A 25784-nucleotide genomic window follows, 5' to 3' on the forward strand; every position below is an offset into this window, starting at 1 on the left:
TTGGGCTGGCAGAGAGGGGGAAGTGGCAGGAGAGAGCGGAGAGACCTGGGCTGCGAAGAGCTTGCGGGCTGGCTGGAGGCCATTGCGATGGTGGGAGGCTCGTAGGGTGAAGAGGAGAGAGCAGCTGAAGGAGTGCAACTGCTAGCTGGTTGAAGGGCTACACTCTAGGAGGGGGGGTTCCGTAGATGAAAAAGGGTGTGTGTGCATAAGCGAAGGGCTGAGCGCCTATGAAGAAAAAGGCCTACGTACGTGATGAGACCGGGAGTTCCGACTGCATGCTTGGCAAAAAGGGACTCCAAGTTTGGAAAGGATAAGCTTTGGGTGCTCCTGGGCTACGGCTATGTGGTGAATTTAGATCGAATGGGAGAGAAGGGCTATTGCGGACGCCGTTAGTTATCTTCACGTAAGGGAGTTTGTGAGCTTGTGTGCGTTGAGAAGACCTTGGCGCTGAGGACCTCCAGAGATAGCGAGCTGTTTCGTTGGCTGAGCATGGCCACAAGTAGGAAAGTCGTTTGCACGTGAGCTGATGCAGAGAATCGTGGTCTGGCTGAGATCATATGGAAGGGCTCTGTTTTTTTTGATTGAGGAAGCTACGTGGCTGTGCGGGTGACGCCATAAATGTGAGCTAATCTCTCCGTGAGAAATGAAGGCAGCAGGGCTATTGCTGGAAGTGTCTTCCGTTGGGTTTGTGCGTAGTTGGTGATGATCTATGGATTAGGACAGCTTAAGGCATAGCTGTGTACCGTTGTCTGCTAGCTGAAGGATTTTGGACAACAGAGACTCCATGAACTCCGTATGCAAAGAGATAGAAGGACCAAGGAGTTGCAGGCTAAGGCGCAATGGATCGTGACTTTCATCGATGATGGTTGTCCTAAAGGAGCTGGGCAATTGATGCTTGCTGCAGATGTTCATCAATCACTGATCTTCTGCCTTGTGAGGGAAGAGAAGCTATCCTAAAGGAATCAGAAGTCTCTTTGACATGGTTGTGATCTTAGGTTGATTTGATTGTGGGAGATTTTTTGGATATTGATAGAGAGGGAGAAGAGGAGGCGCTGTTGCAGCTTTGTGGGAATTACGAGCTGTTGTTCTTGATGTAAGCTTAGGAGTGTGGGCTGTGGGTTCATAGTATTTCGAGGCTGACTGTTTTCTGAGTTTTTTTTGGGGGAAGTTCAGTTCTGAGTTCAGTCTGTTTCGGGCTGTGTAGTCTTTCCCCTCTTTCAAAGAGTCTGTGTGTGTTCTAGTCAGATTGTGTGGGAGATTGACTTGTTATTTGTGTGCTCTGGATATCTGCCCTGGAATCTGGTTCATAAGCTCACCCTCTACGAGCCCACATTGCAGCTGATCCCTATGAAGTCTCACCTATCTGACGTGGTGAAGTACATAATTCCTGGTTGTCTTTCCATTTTTTCCTCATCACCGGGGCAATATGTCTATGCGCGAGTAATTGCCCAGATGGAAAAATGCCAAGTAGGACTCGCCAGAGGAAATGCTGTTGCTGAAGAGGGACTTTATAATGCCAAAGGAGATGCAACCGCTTTCTCCACCACTTTGATGGGCGATTCATATGCCAAACAGAATTGGCTCTGTCAGAAACCCAAGACGGAGGTAACAACACTTTATACAGAGAAGGCACTATGATATGTGACAGCTTCAAAGGACGGGCTAAAGAAGGGGAAGAATGGAGAGTCCAATCCTCAAGCCTATCCTGAAGTTCCAAATGAGGTACCGGCAAGAAAGGTTGAAGCATTTCTGAAATTTTGTGCCATAAAGGACGATAATGAGCTTCCAAACCATACTTGCTAGCAGCTGCAGAAAAAGATAAAAGAGTGCCATCATCCTGAAGTATATCCGCCACAGAAGCAATACCTTTGAAAGATATAAAATAAGAATGCCTGGGTTCTTGTATAGCCAAAGGAGGGTGGAATACTTTGGACCAATAAATATTCTCAGCGCTCAAGGAATTTCCCAACGAAGAATCTCTGCCATTCCATTCCAAGTGGGATAAAATATGCTTCCAATCAAGAAGCAAACGAGAGACAAAAGGGCAGCCTCTGATCTTGCCTTGAATAGAGCCAAATAGAAAATCCCACTGTGTAGGTTGCCAATGCCCAAAAGCAGAAGTATCAATATGCAACAAAAGAGAGTGGATCATGAAAGCCCAAGCTGATCCCCTTGCATAAACTGCAACATCATTTTGCACCTGTGAGCAAGTATATGCACTTGAATATTGAGTATGTTCAAACCCCCGTGCATCTTTGGAGAACAGAATAACCAAACTGCTGAGAGAAATGATGTACACAAACAGAAGCAAGCTGTGATCGTGATGTAGTCCATGAACCATCAAGCATAAGCACCCTGCAAATGTTTGTTTTTAATCTCTTATGATGTAAGCTTTTAAAAAATTGTTTGGAAGAACAGCCTTTATCTGTGAAAGCTCTTTGCTCTGGTCTCCCATTTGGCAAGTTTCCTGCGATCATTGATTTGGAGACAATGTTTAGCTTGGCATAGTGTTGTTTGCTCATGCAAGAACAAAGGACGAAAGTGATTGAGTTCAGTGGGGTCTTGGCAAGTCAATTTAGCCTGAGCAACAGTTTCCCTCATAGTCTTCATGTAAGACTTGCCGTAATCTCTAATTACAACTTGCATTTTGGAAACAAAAGAATTCCATGCATTATCAATATCAAAGTGGCTTTGAGAAGACAGAGATTGATAGGCATTAGTAACCATTGCCTTGAAAGTAACATGCTGCAAATAGCTATTGTTCACAATCAGATGTCGCCTTTAAGGTAGTCTATCATCTGGGATGTGATGAAAAGATAGCCTCAATCGTAACGGTGCATGATCTGAATGCACAAAGGCATAGTCAACCCACATTTTGCATGTAAAATCATCATTTTGTCGTGGGGCTATACTATAGCAACGATCTTGACGTGCCTGGTAAGAAGAAAGGGCATTATGTTGAAAAGTGTATCTAGGTGACAAAGGCTACAATTCCTTCCAAAGATCAACCAAATCAAGATGAATCAGTAATTGAGACCATGCATGCCTTTCAGAGGTTAACATATGAGTATTTCCTTATGTATTGTCACCCTGTTGCGGAGCATTATTGAAATCCCCACATATAATGTAGGCCATCCTTTGGTGGTTCTAGTGATGCCCTATAGGCCATGGTATGAGCCTTGTAGGCATAAATAAAGACACTTATAGTGTCAGTGTTTTTTAGGCCACCTAGGACACTTAGTCCTATGTGACACCTAGGACACGTAGTCCTAGGTCTAGGTACTTGTACCTTGTACTCCTTTGTTTTTTATTATCCAACTTTGATGTGACGGCTAAGGCGTTTATCATCGACTCTTTTGCTACCTGCACTCTCTCTCTCCTAAGCGATCCTACAGTGGTATCAAAGCTGGGGCTTGACTCGTCTTCCTACTTCCGGTCTTCCTGCTGCAACTGTATTTCTTCCGTACATTTGCTCGTACATTTGACGCCGTAACAATAGTACCTGCGCCATCGTACGTCCGTACCTTCACCCGCACGAGACTGTACCTGTGTCGTCGTACGTACGTACCTGCGTACGGAAGGTGCTGTAATTGGTTCGTACACTTGTCGTACAAGGTTGTACATGCGTCGTACAATGGTCCCTGTACTTGCGACGTACAATCATGTATCTGCGTCGTTGTACATCAGTACAGATCTGTACAAACACTCCGTACTTGCCTCGTACAAGTATCGTACTTATTCCGTACAATAGTACGTGCATTGCCGTACAATCGTCGTACATGTGATCCGTAAATTGTACCGTACATTTGTACCAACCTACATCCGCACAGTATACCGTACCTTCTCAGTATCTTCGCTGTACTTTGTACCTGCGTTGTCTATACAGCTAGTACTTCTTTCAAGGTCTTTGTACAGGTGTTCCACGTACACGGTCACATTCAGGACATTGGTATTTTTTTGGGGCTTTTAGTTCATTTCACCTTCTTTGGTCTGCAATCTCCTGCTATTTGCAGTACATTGGGTTAGATTACAAGACATTGAGTCACTTTTGTAGGACATTGAGTCAGATTTGCATACATTGGGTCACATTTGCAAAAATTTCAGCAAAATTTGGGGCTTTTCTGCATTTGCCCTCTTTTTGGTCTATTTCCCCTCAATAAATTTGGGGCTTTTGCCAGATTTGTTGTTTTTGCAGTGAACATTGCTTGCCTATCACAGTTACATTTGGGTCAGATCTGCATTTGCCCTTTGATTTGGGTCAGAAATTTGCAGATATTTGCTGTCATTTTTGGACAGCCAGCTTTTTGCAGTGATAGCCTTGAGGCTTTTGGGTTTTCAGGTCTTTTTCAGGGTATCACATTTGCTATGGCTGGGAACAATCAAGATTTATTTGGAGTTCTTCGTGAAGATGATAAGTTGGATGGCACCAACTATCCGATGTGGTCTTATCTCATGAAACATATTCTTGTTGCAAAGCATTTATGGAATATTGTTTTTGGGGCTGATCTGAGGCCAGCCAATGCTACAGTGGTTGCCTCTACTGCTGGTCCTTCTGCAGGGGGTACTCCTCCTGATGCCTCTTCCTCTAGCACTCCTGTTGCTGCTCTTCCAACTCAAGAACAGTCAAGATGGGATGCAAGAGATGCAAATGCACATTCATGTATTGCTTTATCATGCAAGAGAATCATTATTCCACACATCCGGTCTTGCAGGACAGCAAAGGATGCTTGGGATAAATTGGCTTCTCTCTATCAGATTCGCAATGAAGCTCGTGTTGCATATTTGAGAAGGCAATTACAGGAAGTCAGTATGAATGAAGGTGACTCTATGGATGCATACCTGACAAAGGTCAAGGACCTCATGGAACAGCTTGCCAACATTGATGAGGTGGTGCCAAATTCACAGCTTGTCGGTACCACATTGAATGGACTGCCAGATACATATCAAGGGTTTGCTACAACCCTTCGATTAGTGGCCATGGGTAATCCAGACCACTATTCTTTTGATCAGCTAGTTACTTTGCTTTTGCAGGAAGAGCAAAGTAGAGCTAATAGACAAGCCATTATTCCTGATCATGCATTTGCTTCACAGCAGACAGGAAGAGGCAAGGCTTCCAAGCCTATGGGCAAGCCAAAATCTGCGCATAGCAGCTGCAATTCCTCCCATGCATCTAAAAATACAGCAGATAAGTCAAAGAAGAAAAGATGCAACTATTGTCGCAAGCGTGGACATGACATTTCAGAATGCAAGAAGCGCATTGCTTCGGAGAAAAAGAAAGCAAGATTGACAGTTAATGCCTCACATGCTATTGAATCCCATGAGCCAGAAGATGCTTCACATGCACATGCTCTTCAGGATGATTGGGCATGGGCTGTCCATTGCTCATTTGATCCCTCCAAAGCTGATGCATTCTTTACTGCTAATGATGCTTAGTCCTGGTACTTCGATAGTGGTGCTTCCAAGCATGTCACATCTTGCAGACAGTTGTTTCATTCTTTAGCTGATGCACCTCGAGGGGGGACTGTTACATGTGCTAATAATGCTTCATATGCTGTAAAAGGAGTTGGAGATGTGCAGCTCACATCCATTTCAAGCCATCCTGTTACTCTGACAAATGTTCTTTTTGTGCCTGGAATTGAAGTCAACTTGATTTCAATTTCAGCAATTGCCACTTCAGGTTTCAGAGTTATTTTTGATGGCTACAGATGCCTAGTTTATGATCTTCGTGATGACAATGCCATAGTTCTCACTGGCACTTTGCAAAAGGGGCTTTATCACCTTGATCATCACTCAGCTGCACTTTCTATTGAAGCATTGGCTATTTCAGATTCACAGCTTGCTGAACCTCATCTTTGGCATGAGAGAATGGGCCATCTCAATTATAGAGCTCTTGCAAAGCTACATTCACAGCAGATGGCAAATGATGTACCTCAAACTCACACAGTTTCCAAACATGTGTGTGAGGGTTGTCTTTTGGGTAAGATGCATCGATTTCCTTTTCAAAAGAATTGTCCAAAACTCTCACAAAGGAAATTGCAGCTAGTGCACAGTGATGTCTGTGGCCCAATGAGGACAAATGCCATTGGGGGGTACAAGTATTTTATGATTCTCATTGATGATTTCACAAGATATTGCTGGATATATCGTTTAAAAGCCAAATCTAAAGTTTTCTTATGCTTTCAGAGATGGCTGAATATGGTTGAGAATGAATTAGGATGCAAGCTTGTCACCCTCAACACAGATAGGGGGGGAGAGTATATGTCAAAGGAGTTTGATGCATTTCTGTCTTCACGGGGAATTATTCACTCATGTACTACTCCTTACACTCCTCAGCAGAATCCTGTTTCTGAAAGGAAAAACAGGTCCACAATGGAGATGGCCAGATGCATGCTTAAGGCCAAGTCTTTGCCCAATAAATTTTGGCTTGATGCAGTAATGTGTGCCAACTATGTGCTGAATAGATCACCTACACGGGCATTGACGACTGTTACACCTTATGAAGCATGGAAAGGCAGGAAGCCTTCACTTTCACACATGAGAGTTTTTGGGTCTTTTGCATATGTTCATGTACCATCTCAGCTGAGACATAAGCTTGATGACAAGGCCATCAAATGCAGAGGGTATCGGTTATACCAACCAAATACTGGGAAGATTATTCTCAGTAGAGATGTAATCTTTGCTGAACATTCAGCTTCTCCTCTTGTGGACTGCAAAGCTAAGCCAGATGTTGACATGTTTGATGCCTTTGAATCTTGGTTACCTCTGCCATCCTCAGAAGAGGATTTTGACCAGCAACATGAGCCTCCTGCAGGCCCTCCACCAAGCAATAGTCAGCCACTACCTCATGCTGATTTGCAGGTTTCTCTTTCGGCACAAAATGATCCCACTATTCATGATGCAGTCATTGAAGAAAGAGCTGTCAATAGACAGCAAAGGCAAGTTCCCAGATGGCTTCTTGATACATTGAGGGACAGCAAACAAGATCAGCCTTTTGCTGCATGGACAAGATCAGGGAATAGACAGCATGGTCACTTTCTTGATTTTGCACTCCTTGCTACAGCTTGCAATGAAGAGCCTCTGTGCCATAAAGATGCTTTTGACAGCAAAGAGTGGATGGATGCAATGAGAGCTGAGTTACATTCCATTGCTAAAAATGACACATGGGAATTAGTAGATCTCCCTCTACCAGGTGGGTCTACAAATTAAAAAGGAAATCTGATGGCAGCATAGATCGATACAGGGGGTTTCCATTTTCCGAGCAAAAACCCCCGAGCGACGAGCGGACAAAAGGTGGGAGGGTCCAAATATATAGACTCAAGTCATTTTTGGGGAGCAAAAAAATCCAAATTATTTCAAGGAATATGTAAGTAAATATGAAATATTGATAAATAGATATAGATATAAATATACCTTTATATAATATACATATATAATGTCTAAGTGGTGACTTATTTACGACTTTCAAAAATCCTTTCTTTTCCTTTCACCATTGGTTGGATCATGAAATTTTGAGCAAATATCCTCTTTACAGTTCCTCAGGATGACCTAAGAAAAATATATAATACCTTTTTAATAGACCCTCTAAGTGTATTTTGCCAGAGGAATATGGTTTGAAGAGCTTGCCCCAACCCTATTCCGCCGGCGGAATATCCTTGGAGAGCCTACGCAGAAGGGGTCATAACTTTTGCTCCTTAGCTTGGATTGAGGAGCTGTAAAAGGGAAAAATGTTCAGAATCTTATGATCTATGCAATGGTAGCTTAAAATTACACTTTTTGTAGTTATAAAAGAGAAAAGTTAAAAATTTCAAGATGTATATGAGAGTTACAACTTCTTCCTAATTCATATATATGGTAAGAAGGAGTTCAATAGAGATCACATTTCCTTAAAAGTACTTAGGTTTGGAGAATTGGGAATATTTTGAAAATCCTTCCCTTGCCTTCCCATATTTGATAATGTATTAGAGATTAATTTATGATCAATTATAATGGCTTCAAGTATGAGGTTTCCAATATCTTTTTCTACTCATCCAAGGAATATGGTATACATTGTTATATGAGAGCTTCAAATATGGGATTGCTAAAGATTAGGGAAACTCTTTTAAATTGATTGAATTACCATAATCCTCAAAAGAGAGTATGGTAGGGAGGTATTTATAGGAGTTTCTAAAGTGTTCATTGTTTGTTCATATATAGATGATGTTCTCTAAAATGAGGGTTATAATGAAAAATAAGTAAGTATATGGTTCCATAAATGAGAAATTAAGAAAGAATTGTATATTCCTTTGAGAAATATATAAGCATGGTTGGTGTCAAAAATTATCGCTCGGACTTTTCTGCTCGTAGGTTTTTGCTCGGAAACTGTGCACATCCGATCGATACAAAGCCCGTCTTGTTGCAAAAGGGTATGCCCAACAACAAGGCATTGACTTTGAGGAGACATTTTCTCCCACATCCATGATTACTACCATTAGATGTGTCATTGCCATTGCAGCCCATCATCATTGGCAAGTGCACCAACTTGACATCAAGACTGCTTTTCTTCATGGGGATCTGCAGGAAGAAGTCTATGTCACACAACCTCCTGGCTTTGAGGTTGTTAATTCTGAAAATAAGGTATGCCGGCTTAGAAAAGCCCTTTATGGTTTGAAGCAGGCACCCAGGGCATGGCATGCAAAAATTCATGCACACTTACTATCCCTTGGTTTTCAGAATAGTCCCTCAGAACCCACTCTTTATGTCCGCGGGAGTGGATCTGATTTTTTAGTGCTGATTTTATATGTGGATGATATGCTCATCACAGGCCCAGATACTCAGCAAATTGCAGCTTTCAAGGCTGATTTGCAGCAGATTTTTGACATGTCAGACATGGGACAGCTCCATTATTATTTGGGCATTCAATTTGCTCATGTTGAGGGGGGTATCATGATGTCTCAGTCCAAGTATATTGGACAGCTCCTTGATCGTTTTCAGTTTGAGGATTGCAAGCCAATCTCTACTCCACTGGACCCTGGCTTCAAATTCTCAGCTCATGATGGGAGCCCACCATGTGATATCACTCTTTATCAGCAGGTTGTTGGATGCTTTATTTATTTATGTCACACCAGACCTAACTTGCAATATGTAGTATCTCAGCTCAGCAGATTCATGCACATGCCCAATTCACAACATTGGTAGGTAGTGAAGAGAGTCTTCAGATATCTTAGAGGCACTCAGGATTTAGCCCTCTTCTATGGTGATCAGGGTTCACTTACCATGCATGCTTACACGGATAGTGATTGGGTAGGATGTTTCGACACCAGAGTGTCACATACTGGCAATTGTTTTTTGCTTGGCAATTCATGTATCTCTTGGCTCAGCAAGAAGCAACCAACAGTTGCCACATCTAGCTGTGAGGCTAAGTACAGGGCAACTTTCACCGCTACAGTAGAGTGTGCTTGGCTTCGACAGTTACTTACAGATCTTGGTATTCGCCAGACATCCTCCACTATTGTCTACACTGACAGCCAGAGTGCTTTGGCCATTGCGCGTAACCCAGTGTTTCATGCGCGTACCAAGCATATTGAAGTTCACTATCATTATGTTCGGGAGCGGTTGTCAGCAAGAGACATAGAGTTGTCCTATCTTCCCATAGAGGACAACATAGCAGATATGTTTACAAAGGCACTTCCTTGTCCCAAGTTCGAAGTCTTTTGATAGGCTTTACACTTGGTTCCCTTTGTTACATGATCTGACATCCCTTGTACATTCATAGGTGGCTATATCCTTTTGGATGAACATGTGCCACCATGACCAGAAAATACCAGGTATTCTGAGATGTTTCCAGAGTACTTCAGCCCATCCCATGGAGGGGGGTTTGTAGGCCATCCTCTGGTGGTTCTAGTGATGCCCTATAGGCCATAAAGACACTTATAGTGTTAGTGTCTTTTAGGCCACATAGACACTTAGTCCTATGTGACACCTAGGACACTTAGTCCTAGGTCTAGGTACTTGTACCTTGTACTCCTTTGTTTTTTATTATCCAACTTTGACGTGACGGCTAAGGCGTTTATCATCGACTCTTTTGCTACCTGCACTCTCTCTCTCCTAAGTGATCCTACATATAAAGGCATGATATCTCCATGGATATCGGTGCATGGCATCCCAAATTGCACTTCTATCCCGAGAAGATTGAGGTGCATATACAGAAGCAAATTCAAACACCTCGCCTTGAATGATGCATTGAAGAATAATCCATCTACCTTGATTGTCATTTAAAGCAATAATTGGCAGAAGCTCATGCTTAATCAGAATGACTACACCTGAGAAAGAGTGATCTCCAGCATAAAAGATATCATAGCCGTAGTAATGACCTGTCTTTCTTGCATAGACATGCTGATTCTGTTCTTGTAATGCCACTATATCAGGCTGAAATCGATTGATATACAGCCACACAGATTTCCATTTCCTACTTTCGCACATCCCCTGAACATTTAAGGTAAGGCATTTGATCTGAGCAAGCATATTTACAGATATTTATAGGAAAAAACAGTTATGTACAGCAGCAACCTTCAGGATGTCAACCCTGCATTTCTACCTCAGGGTCGGGGCCTCTTCCCTGAGAAGAAACATCCGCCTGAGGATTGGACAGCAATGCAGCAACCTCTTCTTCAGGGAAGAGGGTTCTGCTAGCTGTCACTGCAGCCCATGCGATTCCAATTCCTGAGTTGACCTCTGGAGAATTTCCACTAGAAGATGCACCATTCCAAGTGCAAGGGGGTGGAGGTTGTCGAACAGAAATAACTTCTCTAGGACTTTGCCATCCATCAATTGGAGTTTTTGGTCCTTTTGCTGAAAGTTGAATAGCAGGAAGTAAAGGGGAAGAAGCATTCCCATTTGAAGCAACTGGGACTTTGCCTTTATCCTGATTCACAAAAAGCTGTCTATTACCTTTATTTTTATTCCCAATAGAGGCAGGAGCATCCTTATTGGGCATTTGAGCAAGCAAAGTAGCAGGAGGCATTTTATGCTGACTCATTGGACAGTGCGAAGCCATGTGTCCAAATTTTTTACATTCAAAACAAGCCCCTGCAAATAATTTCCATTTCAATTTATAAAATGCACTTCCTATGTCAACATTGTTCACCGTTGATAAAGAAAAAAAAGGAAAAGATAGCTAAGACTTCATAGGGATCAGCTACAATGTGGGCTCGTAGTTAATGAGCTTATGAACCAGATTCCAGAGTATGTGTCTTTGTAATAGGCACCGAGACAAACCCCCACAAAAAAAACTGACTGAACATGGATCACACAGACTCAAATAGAGCCAAAAGACTACACAGCCCGAAACAAATAAACTTAGAACTGAACTTCCCCCCAAAAATCAGAGAACAGTCAGCCTCAGAATACTATGAACCCACAGCCAAAACTCCTAAGCTTCCATCAAGGACAACAGTTTGTAACTCTCCCCAAAGCTGCAGTCAACGGCCAAAGAGTGAAATGGACTGGAATATCAAATCGCATCAACCATCTCTGCCTTACAAATCCACTTCCAGCGTATGTATCCTTCTCTTGCCCACAGAGTACTCCACGCTCATACTTCACGTCGCCAACAGTCCTTCAGCCAGCAGAAAACGATACACAGCTACGCCTCAAGCTTTACTAATCCATAGCTCATCACCAATCACGCACAGACCCAACGGAAGACGCCTCCAGCAACAGCCCTTTCATATGATCATAGCCAGACAACGCATTCTCTGCATCATTTCTGTTATCACCCACATTCCTTCCTATAACGTTGATATTTCGTAGCCTCTCCTGCATCTGCTCATGTGCAAACGATGATCGTCCGGCCTATGAGGTAGCCATGCTCAGCCAACTACAAACAGCTTGCTATCTCTGGAGGTCTCCAGCGCCAAGGTCTTCTCAGCGCACACAAGCTCACAAACTCCCCTATGTGAAGATAATCAGCAGCGTTTGCAGTAGCCCTTCTCTCCCATTCGATCTGAATTCACCACATAACTGTAATCCCGGAGCACCCACAGCTTATCCTTTTCAAACCTGGAGTCCCTTTGTGCCAAGCATGCTGTCGGAAATCCCCACCCCGTCACGTACATAGGCCTTCACTTGATAGGCGCTCAGCCTTTCGCTTATGCACACCCTCTCTTTCATCTACTAGAGACTCTCTCTTCGTCGAGCCTTCTCTTCAAGGAGCCCCCAAGTGCAACGTAGATCCTTCTAGCATCCCCCCGCATAGCTCCCAGCCGCCATCTTCATGTAGCTCCAGCTCACAGTCTAGAAAACTCCCCTACGCTCCATCCATCACGTAGCCACCTTGCATGTGCAAGATGCCTTCCCAATCAGTCCAGCCACCTCAGCCTAATTTGCCATCTCATCAGTGACATTTTACCACTCCCATTTAAAAAATGCAAATATCCCCCCAAGGCACATTAAATGCACATTTTGGACCTTTAGTCACACAATTCCCACACACATTAGCATGCACATTAAAGCTTGCATGCACCCGTGTACACACACATGAAAAGCCCCTTGACGTGGGCACCAAAACATGTCAAATCCCCATAACATGCAAGTGCACACATGCAAGTGCACATTGACTCAGGAAAATATAAAAAAACCCTTCATGACTTGACTTTACATGACCCCAAAAACATTTCACTTGACCACACACTAGACACCCTTGCTCTGGAAGTCTGGTACAACCATATTGCATTTCGTCATTTCCCATGAAGTCCCTGCAAAACATACTTTATTGTCTCAAAAAACTATACATCAGTCCATCATGCTTGTGAAAGAAAAATCCACAAATGCCAAAAGCCCACACCTACCCCTAGATGTGTACAACTATGTGCCTACCCACAGCTATATACAGTGCTCAAAAACTTGATACAGATTTTGTCCTATCACCGTGACTGAATAAGACTCCGGTGTGGGATTATCAGTATCCCAAAGAATACAAAATCGATTAGAGTTGTTGTTAGGCTGCGGTGGGCAAACCACTTTGCCTAAAGTTGTTGCAATTTTAGGCAAGAGTGAAGCCATGCATTGCGGGAAGTCTACAACTTCAACCCAGATCGGACATTGATGTCGAATTAGAGCCTGATAATCCCTTGTGGGGGACCATGGCAAAACGTGCACCATTTGCTGCCCAAAAAAGAGTGGCGAATGTTTCAAAAGCATTTGCCTGTGAACCTCATCTACCATAATGACCTCAAAAAAGCCTTTGGTTGCATAGTGTACCTTACGAACAAACGAGCCAGCCAGTGTTCGGGTCAGCCAGTTGCCTACCTCTATAGTAGGTGGCATCTGACCTGGGAAAAATAAAATGACTGCATTTTTGGCATATTCTCTAACTGGATCCACAATTTCATCCACTTCAACCATGAGACCAACCGATGGAACAGAGTCTTTCCACTCTTTCCTTGTGTGCACATCTTTCGTGCATGACATCATAGACCAGTTGTGCTTCAACAGAATCATGCACAGGGTCATGCTGACCCTTAGCCTGCTTTTGCTTTTTGATTGAGCCGATCGATCCTTTTGAAAAGTTTTTTCATAAGAGTATTCAGCCATGTCACCTGAAGAAGATGGAACCCAAAAAGGGGTACCTGTAAAGTGATAAAAAAGAAAAAAGAGTCTCGAAAAAACAGCCCACAAAGAAGAAAGAAATAGTGTATTTGCAAGGAGAAGAAGAGGAAAGAGATATTTAGGGATTTAGAGAGAAGAAAAGACAAGTTCTGGAGAAGGAAAAGAGAAAAGATCCAAGATGAACTAGAAATCAGAGAAAAAAGAGTTGTTCTGGCGATGGAAAGAGTACACAAGACCTAGGAACCAAAAAGGAGAGAAAGGAGGAAGAGAGAACCCTCAGAACCAGTGTTTAGAAGCAGCCTGTAAGCAAACCCGGTACAACAGCAATCCAGGAGCAGGAAACGAGCCGGCAGCAGCAACCCGAACAGGGCAGAAATGTCCGTACAGGTCCGTACACCTGTATGGAACTATGGCAGGCCCGTATGGCAGGGAATTATGACGCCAAACAGCTGTTTTGGGTCGCTGATTTAGAGCAATAGGTAGCTGAGGCAGACGGGCTTGTCTGAGGAGGCTAAAGAGCTGATAAGAGGGTTGGAGCAAGGGCTGCAGGTCCTCACACACTCACACACACACACACATACCGAAGTCTCATAGGAAAGCAATGCTATAATCTCGATTCCTCTCTGAGCCATCCATGCTCTCTCTCTCTCTCTCTCTCTCTCTCTCTCTCTCTCTCTCTCTCCCCTCAGCCCCTCCCTCCCTCCTAGCCCTCCCACCCCCCCCCATTCCCTTCCCTCCCGCCCCCTCCATCCTCCCAGCCCCCTCCCTCCCTCCCTGCTACTGCGTCATGAGCTGCTACTGCGCATCAGGAGCTACACATCTGCGTCAAGAGCTGCACCACCCTTGTCGTGACCTACGCCTGGCCATCGAGGCCTCCCGTGGGCAGATTAGGTCACCAAAACCCCCTGGTGGGCTGTTGCCTCAATCATGCCATAGTGTGGCCTACTGTGCCAACGTGGGGCAGTCCTCCAGGCCCCCTACCCCCTTTACACTTGTTGCGGGCTGTTCCCAGCCCCTGCGCTGCCTTCCAGCCCCTTGACGGGCCTGTACGACCCCCAATAGGTGGACGGGGGGATCACCTAGCCTCTGCCTACACTAGTCCCATCCATGTAGGCCAAGGGGCTGCCCCCTACCCACAATTTACCACTACGATCCTCTCCAGCTGCCTCCAAACCCGCCCTGCTCCTGCACTGCAAACACGAAAGGCTCAGAAATTTCAAGAAAATCATGAAAATCAAGAATTTCAAGCAAGAGATACTTACAAAGGGCTCCACTCAGCAACACTTCTCTCTGAGCACCCAAGACCCGATGCAATGTGAAGAATTCAACCCAGGGGGGATGTAAGTTCACAATATTGCTACAATCTTTGAGTTTCAGTAGGATGTCTACACGAGGTTGCATTGAAGACACTTGGGGGAAGCAACCTCTAGAAATAGCCATGTCAGTCTTTCAAATGGGACAGCTCATAAGGGTACTGTTGAGGCATTCACTTGCATCAACAAAATCTGCCTCGTGATTGATAGAGAAAATCGACAATCTGGAAGCCGCAAATGTGGCCTATTGGCTGAGAAAGCACACATGGGTAGGACACTAGTTGAGATCAAGAAACAAGGAGGACAGGTACAAGAAGAGTAGAGGAAAGAACAGGCCAAGAAAGAAGAATGGGAGAAAGAGAAAACAAGATGGGAAAATGAGAAAACAAAACTCCAAGACAAAGCACTTGCAATGGGGGCTGAATTACAGCAGATGAGATATATGCAATTGACCTCAGATGGAGGGGGCAAAGCTATGGAAGAGCTCAGGGTAGAGAATGCCACTTTCAAGAAAGAGATCGCTGCCATGCACTCCACAAAGAACGGTAAACATGCTGAATTCACGCAGAACTCACTGAAAGGAAAGAAGAGATGCTTGAGTGGACAGCAATGGTGAAAAAGTAGCTGGCAGCCCCTAAGAAGGAGTTCATTTCTGAGGCACAGGAGGAAGATTAAAGGAGGGCCAGCAAGGCTTTGAATGTCCTGGTAAGAGGCTTGACAATGGGGGACACCCCAATGGTAGATGCACAAGTATTGTTCACTAAGGTCGGTGTCAACCTTATGTGTGAGTCAGCCTGGAGGGTAGGCAAGGTGGAGTCACCAACAGACCCTTTAGTGCTGAAACCCCGGACTGTCACGGACAGGTCCACCCTCATGAGAGGTGATGATGATGTGTTTTGATGTTAGTACTGTATAGTACTGGTACATTCTATGACTATGTGACATCTCTTTAGCATCTAGCATGAGTGATGATGCTTGTTTTAGTAGCTCACCCTTTCAGCTTGTTATATCAGCTTTCTTATAGTCTCATAGAACCATCAATCTTTCAAAGACTTTAATAAACTTTCTTTCTTTCTTTGTCCTTTCAGTTTAGTTTTGTGTGTGGCTTGGTTTGCTCTTCGCACTTCTCACATGGTATCAAAGCCACAGTTGGCTGGAGACCCGAGACGTGGAGGGAGCTTGAAGCCAACAAACCGAGAGGAGGTTTAGGGCTGCTGTTCGGAGGTGTTCTTGAGGAGGGGTGTGCAAAGGTGTGGACAGTTCGGTTGTCAAGGAAGGCGTGCTGTCTTTGAAGGATGTTTTCAGATTTGAAAGGCATCTTCGAGGGTCCTTACAGCAAAGGTGTGAAGGTACTTAGGCCCCAAAGCCTGGTCATCAACTTCTCCAGCCCTCTCCTCTCTTTGTCCATCGATCCCCTTCTCTACCTTCTTTCCCATCCACTCTCTCTTCCAGTTTGACTCTCTTTGCTTTGATTGTCTACCCTGGTTGAGATGGTGGAGAGCAAGGCAAAAATACACTTTTTTACCACCTTCCAATCGACTATCAATTAGATAGCCTCAATTACGGTGTCTCGCATGTCATGATGGAGTCCGTTCTGCATTCATGTTCATATTGGTGGGGGTTGATTGGCTTGATCCCTTTGGCAAACCTAGGGATCCTGTAGTAGGAGGCGGAGACTATGTCTCAGCTGTGAGACCGTGTTAATGCAAGGGTAAGGTCATTTATCTTCCTAAACTGTATTCCTTAGGTGATTAATCACGTGAGCATATGACAGTGACTAAAAGAATTCATGAGCATTTGGCATCCTTGTACAACAAAACCTCTCCAATGAAGAGGGTCTCTTTGGAGTCCAGATGAGGTTGTTGTATCCCATGAAGTCTTCATTGATGCGGGAGCACATCAACAAGTAGTTACAAGAACTTCAGCAAGAGATTCTTAAGGCGGGGAAGCAGATATCATTTGAGGACATGGCCATAACATTGTTGTCTCACCTGTCTTCTCAGTACTTTGCATACTATTCGTCCTTGATAACTAGTGGAAGGATAAATACGTTGACCTGGGAGGAATTGGTCCCAATGGTGCTCGACTAGGAGGAGAGATTTCTGCATCGTGCTTATGAAATTTGATTAGAGTCTTTGGCAGCTGAGCATAAGAGAAGAAAGAAGATGTCAGTTGAGGAACATGAAGCATTAAGGGCTTCACGTACATGTAACCGCTGTGGTCGGAAAGGTTATTATTGGCGGCAGTGTCCTCAGAGGATCAGCGTTGGGACTAGTGAGAAGAAGGAAGGTTCTACGGCCATCACTCAATTGTTCCATCCTATAGTGATAGCACGAGGCAGATGTGCTGCCAGCAGGCTTTTTGGTTCCAGATGGAGGATTGCTTGCTTGTTTGTGGGAGCAGGACCTTCTGGATAGGTGCAGTGGTGATGGAGTCTTTGATCGAGAATCGAGATAGGATTTCACGCAAGACCTCGAGCCATGAGGAGTTGCTCCCGCTAACTCAGGTGGTAGAATGTTTACCGGTGTGTGTTTGTTTGGAGGTCATGACTTGGCAAATCCAGAGGGGGTTTCCTTTTGTTCTGTTGCAGCTATTATTTGATGAGCTACTATAGATCTAGATGGGTCGACTGATTGCTAGACACCATGATTGATCCTAGTGAGTAGGTGGATGCCCAATGTTTTTGGAGCACAGAGGCTCATCGATCTGGGGTCAGTGTATTATTTTGGACTTGAGGGGGTTCTGTCTAGCTCTAAGATATAGGTGCCCATGCAGGGAAGGAGATCTTGCACCGACAGGAATATCAGTTGGATTATTGTACCAGTTCTTGACTAGAGAAGTATGCCTAGCACCTGTGGCCTAGGAGCAACAGTACTAGGTTTCCAGTGGTTGTGCTGAGATAGTTCGTGCCAAGAGGGGGCTTCTTCGACAGGCTTTGGCGTTCTTTAGCAACGGAGCATCACACGACTATCAATTGGATAGCCTCAATTACGGTGTCTGGCATGTCATGATGGAGTCCGTTCTGCATTCGTGTTCATATTGGTGGGGGTTGATTGGCTTGATCCCTTTGGCAAACCTAGGGATCCTGTAGTAGGAGGCGGAGACTATGTCTCAGCGGTGAGACCGTGTCAATGCAAGGGTAAGGTCATTTATCTTCCTAAACTGTACTCCTTAGGTGATTAATCACGTGAGCATATGACAGTGACTAAAAGAATTCATGAGCATTTGGCATCCTTGTACAACAAAACCTCTCCAATGAAGAGGGTCTCTTTGGAGTCCAGATGAGGTTGTTGTATCCCATGAAGTCTTCATTGATGCGGGAGCACATCAACAAGTAGTTACAAGAACTTCAGCAAGAGATTCTTAAGGCGGGGAAGCAGATATCATTTGAGGACATGGCCATAACATTGTTGTCTCACCTGTCTTCTCAGTACTTTGCATACTATTCGTCCTTGATAACTAGTGGAAGGATAAATACGTTGACCTGGGAGGAATTGGTCCCAATGGTGCTCGACTAGGAGGAGAGATTTCTGCATCGTGCTTATGAAATTTGATCAGAGTCTTTGGCAGCTGAGCATAAGAGAAGAAAGAAGATGTGAGTTGAGGAACATGAAGCATTAAGGGCTTCACGTACATGTAACCGCTGTGGTCGGAAAGGTTATTATTGGCGGCAGTGTCCTCAGAGGATCAGCGATGGGACTAGTGAGAAGAAGGAAGGTTCTACGGCCATCACTCAATTGTTCCAGCCTAGTGGTAGCACGAGGCAGATGTGCTGCCAGCAGGCTTTTTGGTTCCAGATGGAGGATTGCTTGCTTGTTTGTGGGAGCAGGACCTTCTGGATGGGTGCAGTGGTGATGGAGTCTTTGATCGAGATAGGATTTCACGCAAGACCTCGAGCCATGAGGAGTTGCTCCCGCTAACTCAGGTGGTAGAATGTTTGTTTGGAGGTCATGACTTGGCAAATCCAGAGGGGGTTTCCTTTTGTTCTGTTGCAGCTATTATTTGATGAGCTACTGTAGATCTAGATGGGTCGACTGATTGCTAGACACCATGATTGATCCTAGTGAGTAGGTGGATGCCCAATGTTTTTGGAGCACAGAGGCTCATCGATCTGGGGTCAGTGTATTATTTTGGACTTGAGGGGGTTTTGTCTAGCTCTAAGATATAGGTGCCCATGCAGGGAAGGAGATCTTGCACCGACAGGAATATCAGTTGGATTATTGTACCAGTTCTTGACTAGAGAAGTATGCCTAGCACCTATGGCCTAGGAGCAACAGTATTAGGTTTCCAGTGGTTGTGCTGAGATAGTTTGTGCCAAGAGGGGGCTTCTTCGACAGGCTGTGGCGTTCTTTAGCAACGGAGCATCACACGACGGATTCCTCCAGTTGTTCTTGCGGTACACCCAACTCCTTGGAGATCATGTTCCATCCAGGAGCTGAGAGGGGGTGTTGGAGGTCAGCATCTCCTGATGTACCATGGTTAGGTTAGGGCATGAGTGAGGGCCTTGCTGTGGGTGTGCCCGCCCCCCGTGATTAGCATAGTGTAGGGTAGGGCAAATCTTCCTATGTGGAGGAGGGCTGGGGCCCGATTGGGCTGCTATGGTGGTGCCCACTATTGCAAGGTCTTCCTAGGTTGGTACGTTCCAGATACGGTGTTGTTTGGGGCCCTTGCAGGCCTATATGCTACCGTGTGACAGCCCATGTGGAGGCGCACTGTGCTGGACAGTCTGTGGGGCCTGCGTGGCCACTCATTGGTGCTGTAGCCCCACCCCCAGCAGGCCTTATATGAGCAGAGGTGGGCTGACCTGTTGGTCGGCCACCTAGGCTCTGGTCGGTCTGGTTGGGGCAGGGGGTCAGCCCCTACATGGTCGGTCCCTTGGAGCCTAGAGGCAGGGGTTCAGCCCCTTTATAGGTCTGTGTGTCAGCCCCCATTTGCAGTAGGGGGTCAGCCCTATGCAGTAGGGCGTGTCACTCCACCTAGGCCTGCTGGTTGGCCAGATAGATGAGCCGACTAGGGGAGGGTAGGCTGCCTATATATAGGTCCCCTCCCTCACTTGTTTGGTATCTCAGTGGAGCACCACTTGTGCATCTTTTAGTAGAAGTTTTACCTGAGATCCCTTGCAGTCTCTCTTGTCTCTTTCTCTCCTTTCAGTTCAGTTTTGTGTGTGGCTTGGTTTGCTCTCTGCATTTCTGTTCAGTTCTGCTGCACGTGTCACAGTAAGAATGCCTCACATTCCCTCAAAGACCACTTGTATATGCCCAAAAATGGATTAGTTTTATGGTTTCTTTGCGCTTGTAGTCCCTACCCAAGGTGACACAGAAGAACTTCAGATATGTTTCTTGTTAGGATCCAATCTTGCAAGGTTGGATGTATTCTAGTCTTATGAAGTGTGTGTGTGTGTGTGTGTGCGCCAAAAACCACCTCAATCATGGCTTTCACTTAAAAAAAAAAAAGTGTGTGTGTGTGAGACTACGACATTTGTTTTATGATTGTCTTTGTGCTCGTCAAATAGATTCTCCTGCTTTATTGTCTTATAATGACATTTTCTGATGCAATTGCATGTTCCTTTTCTGGGAACTGCTTATTGTAATATAAAGTTATATGGATTTCACCCCAAAAAAAAAAGTGTGCACGTGAATATGTGCATATGTAGATACAATACACACATGACATGACATATGCACATGCACATGCTCATGTTTGTATACAGCATGCATGCTCACACACACATACGCATGCATGCTTGTTATTTTATACATTGCAGTGAAGATTGCAAATATGCCACCAAACATTTCTTTTCTATGTCTTCACTATTAATATAGACAAGATTAAACTGAGGTGAAATGCTAGGTTCTGCATGCTTTGGTGATCGGAAATAAGAACGATGAAATTTGTCTTCTTGTTGTAATCTATGGAGAGTTTTTGCATGTTTCAATGTAGAAGCCTTTGTAGATTTACTTGCATGCAAAAGAATGAGGTTTGAAAGAGAAGACTCGTGTAAAAGTTTTCCTTTTTCCTTATGATATTACAAATGTGAAGGTCACTCATCTGGCATGTTTAGGGGATGAACTGTTTTTGGCTAAATGTGAAGTGTAAATTAAAATATGCTGATGCGGTTATGTAGGCCTTATCAAAGACTCTTACAGAAGATGAGTTGGTTTACCTCCGTGCCCAATATACTTTACTAGAGCCTTATAAGGATGGGCGCATTACTTTGGAGAACTTCCGAATGGTGCGTTTTATGTCTGTCTGTCAAATCTATGGTTTTTTTGGCATGTGTGCTTGGCCATGTTGACTTCAGGCTGATCAGTATAACTGCTGGTACCCAAGCAAGGGTTTCCTAGAAGCCTGCTGTAATTTAAGTTTGGCTTTTTTTGAAGCCATGAATGGTTAATGTTTTGCAGGCTTTGGTGAAAAACTCTACTGAAGCCATGAAGGAGGCCAGGGTTTTCGATATACTGAACTCGGTAAGTCTGGTATAATATGGTTTTTTAGAGGTTTTGTCACTAAGGGATTGTTTATTTAATGATGATATTACAATTATGATTGTGGTTATGAATGTTTAGTCATTTTTGCAAGCATGATTCATGTTATTTTGAAGGCTTTTATATAGTACTGAATTGTAATCCTTGTCCCTCTTTCTTGCAAACCAAGGAAGTACACTTCATCTAAAGAAAGAAAGAACTTGCTTGGAACAAAGTTCAATCTCTGAAAGCAAGATGCCTCTAGATTTAGATTTAGATGCTCGTTTGGGAGAGACTAAAATGAAATCGTTTAGACTTCACAAGCAGTTGTAGCCTGAATGAAGAGATTTGGACTACTTTTTGATTAGCCTTCTCCTTTAGTTCTAGCCTTCGTCATGGCTGAGTTTGCCCTTCACCTCCGGAGTGCCGACAGAAACTCAGTACGAAGACCTTGTATAAATGGATGCTCAAGTATGTGTGGGTGTGTGGATTTGTATGTGTGAGAGCATACTTTTATACTATGGTCTACCCCCACTGTTGGGCGCTGATGACGTCAGTGGGGATGTCATAGTAGCTAGTCCCTGCTATGCATGATGGAGTTTATGGTTTTCAATCTTATGAGTGACTATCGTGAGATTGAAACTGCACTATGTTGTGTTTTTAGAGGATGAGTTTGGGAATGTTCCTGGTACATAATGATCTATGGACTTTGTCTATAAGCAATCATAGAAAGATTGCCGCAGAGAGTGCCTAAAGAAAGTAAAAAGTGTGTCTCACACACACACACACACACACACACACCATGTGTGAGAGATTTTCTGTTGATGTATATCTTTCTTATACTGAGATTTTCTGTTGATGTATTGTCCAGCTTTCCCTTTTTGGGAAGCTCTCTTGTAATATAAAGCAACGAAATTTTCAACAAAAAAAAGTGTGTGACACACTTTTGTTTTGTAAAAGAGAGATTTCATTCAGAAAAATGCACATTCGTAGCTGTCCAAATTGGAACAGCTACTACTCAAAACTAGAGACAGTTATAAAAGACTTCTAACTGGGCCAAAGGAAGGTTTCCAAGGGAATGAGCATCCTGAGGAGACCGATAAAGAAGTCTGGAAAAGGGAAAGATATCCCCTAAAGAGTGATCATACAGCCGAATGGTACGAGCACGATACAATGAACAGGAGCCCAATAGCGACACCAGGAAAAGAAGTGATCATAGTCCTACATAGCAGCATGTCTGCCAAACAACAAAACTGCTTGCCAAACGAAATCGGGGGAAAATGAGCACGTGCGCGCACACACACACACACACATACTCGCACACACCCTCCCACTCTCTTGTTTTATTATTTATTATCATTTAAATTTAAAATAACCAAATAAAAATGAACTAATTAAAACATAATTATAATAATTATTTATTTGTGTTTGCGATGGTGTTTCATTTGTTTTCGTATAAGCATGTTGGTTTGTCTTTGTTCCCTTGTGTTAGCATTAGTTGCTGTAGTTGTTTCTTTAACGACGGACTTAGCTATGTAAGATAGAGGCAAGTCCATGTCCAATACCACAAATAGGAGGAGGGGCATGATTAGAAGTCGCACTGGGTGTAGCCAATGTGAAGGTGAGTCAAAGGTGACCTTGAGAGAGCAAACACTAAATCCTGTGATGCCCTCTGAGGAGGCATGCAGGATCCTCACCTACACTTTATGCTTGCACATGGGTACTGTTGTATATTCTTAATGGATCAGAGTGGAGTGAAGGTCCTTCATAGCTTTGTGTAATCAAGGAGCTGACTTGGTGCATCCTGTTGCAATATAACGGCATGGTTTTTCTGTGCTGTGCTCAACTGTCTGCTCACCGTACTGGTTCATTGTTGCACTGGAGAGAAGCCTTTCAAGATTGAGGCCCTGGGAGATTTAGTTTCCGCTGCTTTTAGGAGCAGGTCAGGTCTCGAAAGTTAACATAACCATGGATCTCTCGTTGTTTCTTTTGGTGATCTAGCAAGATGCAGAGGTTTCAAGATTCAAGAAACCATCCTTGCACAGTCAGATCAAGGAGTCAGCATAACTATATTTTGTCCAAGGATGAAGAGCAAATGACAACCAAAGACTAATATGCAAAGTCAATGAGGAAAATCCATTTCTGTTCAGAGTCACTGAAGGAAAGTTCCATTCTTACTGAAAAACTCGTCTTTCAATGAAAAGAATTGTGTGCTGAAGACTATCCTTCACTATCAATGGACTAGGACAATGGATATGTGATGTCTAATTTACTGTGGAAAAAGCTTATGTCTCATTTTTCATGGAAGTATGCATAAGTTTTGTGCTTGTTATCTCTGTTACTGCTTGAATATAGTGTGTAGGAAGGGCCCAGGCTGATTCCCATTTTTTTGCATTTTCAAGTATCTAGACTGGGCCCTTCCTCCATAAATGCATTGTCATACTTTGTGTAAGGGATAAAATTAGATTCCCCTTCTTGTTTTAGCTGGGTTTTGATTTCCATGTGGCAACAAATGTTTTTTGGAGTTGACATGAATGCAGGTATTTCATGTGTAATGCTTTGCAAGATGCCTAGATGGATCTTATGTTTTTAACAGCTCTTCTTTGCAAACTAGATGGATGCACTTGCCTTCAAGAAGTTGGACTTTCAGGAGTTTTGTGCAGCTGCAATCAGTGTGCATCAGCTGGAAGCACTTGAACACTGGGAACAATACGCAAGGACTGCGTATGAATACTTTGAGAGAGATGGAAATCGAGTAATTAACATTGAAGAGTTAGCTCGAGTAAGAATCGCAAATGTTGTTGTTTTTCAGTTGTAAAATTGGGGGATTCTGGGGTAAGCTTGGAGATCAGCATGTAGTATTGAAGGCACATGATGTTTTTCAGGCCACGTGTGTTAATTACTAAAAAATGGCTCATGATTTTGCGTTTGCATTCTCCTTGAACAGGAAGTAGGTCATTCTGCAACAGTGCCTCCTCATGTTCTTTTCCACGATTGGGTCAGACACACTGATGGAAAGTTGAGTTTTACTGGTTTCACCAAGTTACTTCATGGGGTGACTCCGCGATCAAACACGAGGCCTCAATAGTCTTCAAGTTGTTTTTGTATGTCCAATTTCTCCATTAAAGCTGGCAGCTCCTTTGGCCTGGTAGGAGGTTTCCTGCTCCTCTGCTGCATGGTGCAAGTATGTTCAAGGTATGGAAGCAGGATGAGCATGTTTGCTTTGAATCAAGTCAGGCATGTACCAAGTAGTGCTGCTGCTAATTGCTTGGGGAATGTTTGCTATTTTGTTCGAAGCTTTACCGAAGTCTTGTCAATGTGTCCTTTTGAGTTATCTCTTGAAATTCATCTGGAAAAGTAAAAAGTTACAGGCATGCTGCCAAATTCTTTATTTGTAATTTTTATTCAGAGATTTCCCGTTGGATGTCTTCTGCAGTGCAGTTCATGTATACCTCTTAAAAGAGTAAAGTTGTTTATGTCCCGAGTCTAGTTTTTGGAACTCTAATCCAAATCTTCTTATTGTCTTGCACCGGCTTCGCATGTTCGCCTGCACCAGTTAACACCCTCTGGGAACTTGTATATTGTGCAATTCCAAATACAAATATGATGGTAATTGTTTGGATTCCATTCTTTACAGGGCAAAATGTTATGACTTCTCGTTCCAAAGTGTCAATTGCTATATTCTAGACCATGCCTTATCATCATTTGGTAGCCATGCAACTCTCTCTCTCTCTCTCTCTCTATAATCTCTATATACACACACACACAGACACACACTTTTTTGGTGAAATCTTTGAATGATTATATTATATGAGTAGCAACCTCAAAACAAGGTGCTACAATTACATCAACTGAAAATTTGAGTATATGCCAAAAAGACCTCATGATCTATGCAGCGGGTCTGCAAGCAATCAAAGAAAGATTGTTGTAGAGAACGCCTAAAAAAGCCAAACAGAGAGAAAGTAGGATCACCAAAGACTTTACAATTCCTATATGTCCATAAAATCCATAGTGTCTAGTAGCAAACCTAAACGAAGAAAAGATGAAACTCCGGTCTGGATGGATGAAACCCAAATAGCCAGAAGAACTTTTCAAATGGAACAGATGGGAATCTCGCTCATACGCACTATCGAAGCAGATAAAAAAACTCACGAGAGCACAGACAATGTCAAAACAAGTGAGGCACAGTCTCCGAAGAAGCAGAACATCTGTGACAAAGTGTAGGAGCAATGTGTCGATGAGCTAATAGCTGTCTAGATGAAAACACTCCCAAAAGGACTCGCCAAAAGAAAACCCAAATAGTCAAAAGAACTTCCCAAATGGAACAGATGGGAATCTCGCTCACAGGCGTTGTCGAAGCAGATAAAAAAACTCACGAGAGCATGGACAATGCCAAAACAAGTGAGGCACAGTCTCTGAAGAA

General features: G+C 43.7%; 1 protein-coding gene across 1 annotated transcript in view; it reads left to right on the forward strand.

The window, feature by feature from the left end:
• Window positions 1-24842, forward strand: part of LOC147896983 (CDPK-related kinase 3-like) — a 76052-nt gene extending 51210 nt beyond the window's left edge. Inside the window, exons 8-11 of the mRNA XM_087381470.1 lie at window positions 21022-21129; window positions 21302-21364; window positions 23976-24143; window positions 24309-24842. Coding sequence (XP_087237596.1) covers window positions 21022-21129; window positions 21302-21364; window positions 23976-24143; window positions 24309-24449 — 480 coding nt within the window. The 3' untranslated portion in view covers window positions 24450-24842. The remainder of the gene's footprint in view (window positions 1-21021; window positions 21130-21301; window positions 21365-23975; window positions 24144-24308) is intronic.
• The last annotated feature ends 942 nt before the right edge of the window (window positions 24843-25784 follow it).

Source organism: Dipteris shenzhenensis, chromosome 11 (assembly GCF_047967505.1).
Source record: "Dipteris shenzhenensis isolate YYH24624 ecotype China chromosome 11, Dip_SZ_1.0, whole genome shotgun sequence".
Lineage (NCBI taxonomy): Eukaryota > Viridiplantae > Streptophyta > Polypodiopsida > Gleicheniales > Dipteridaceae > Dipteris > Dipteris shenzhenensis.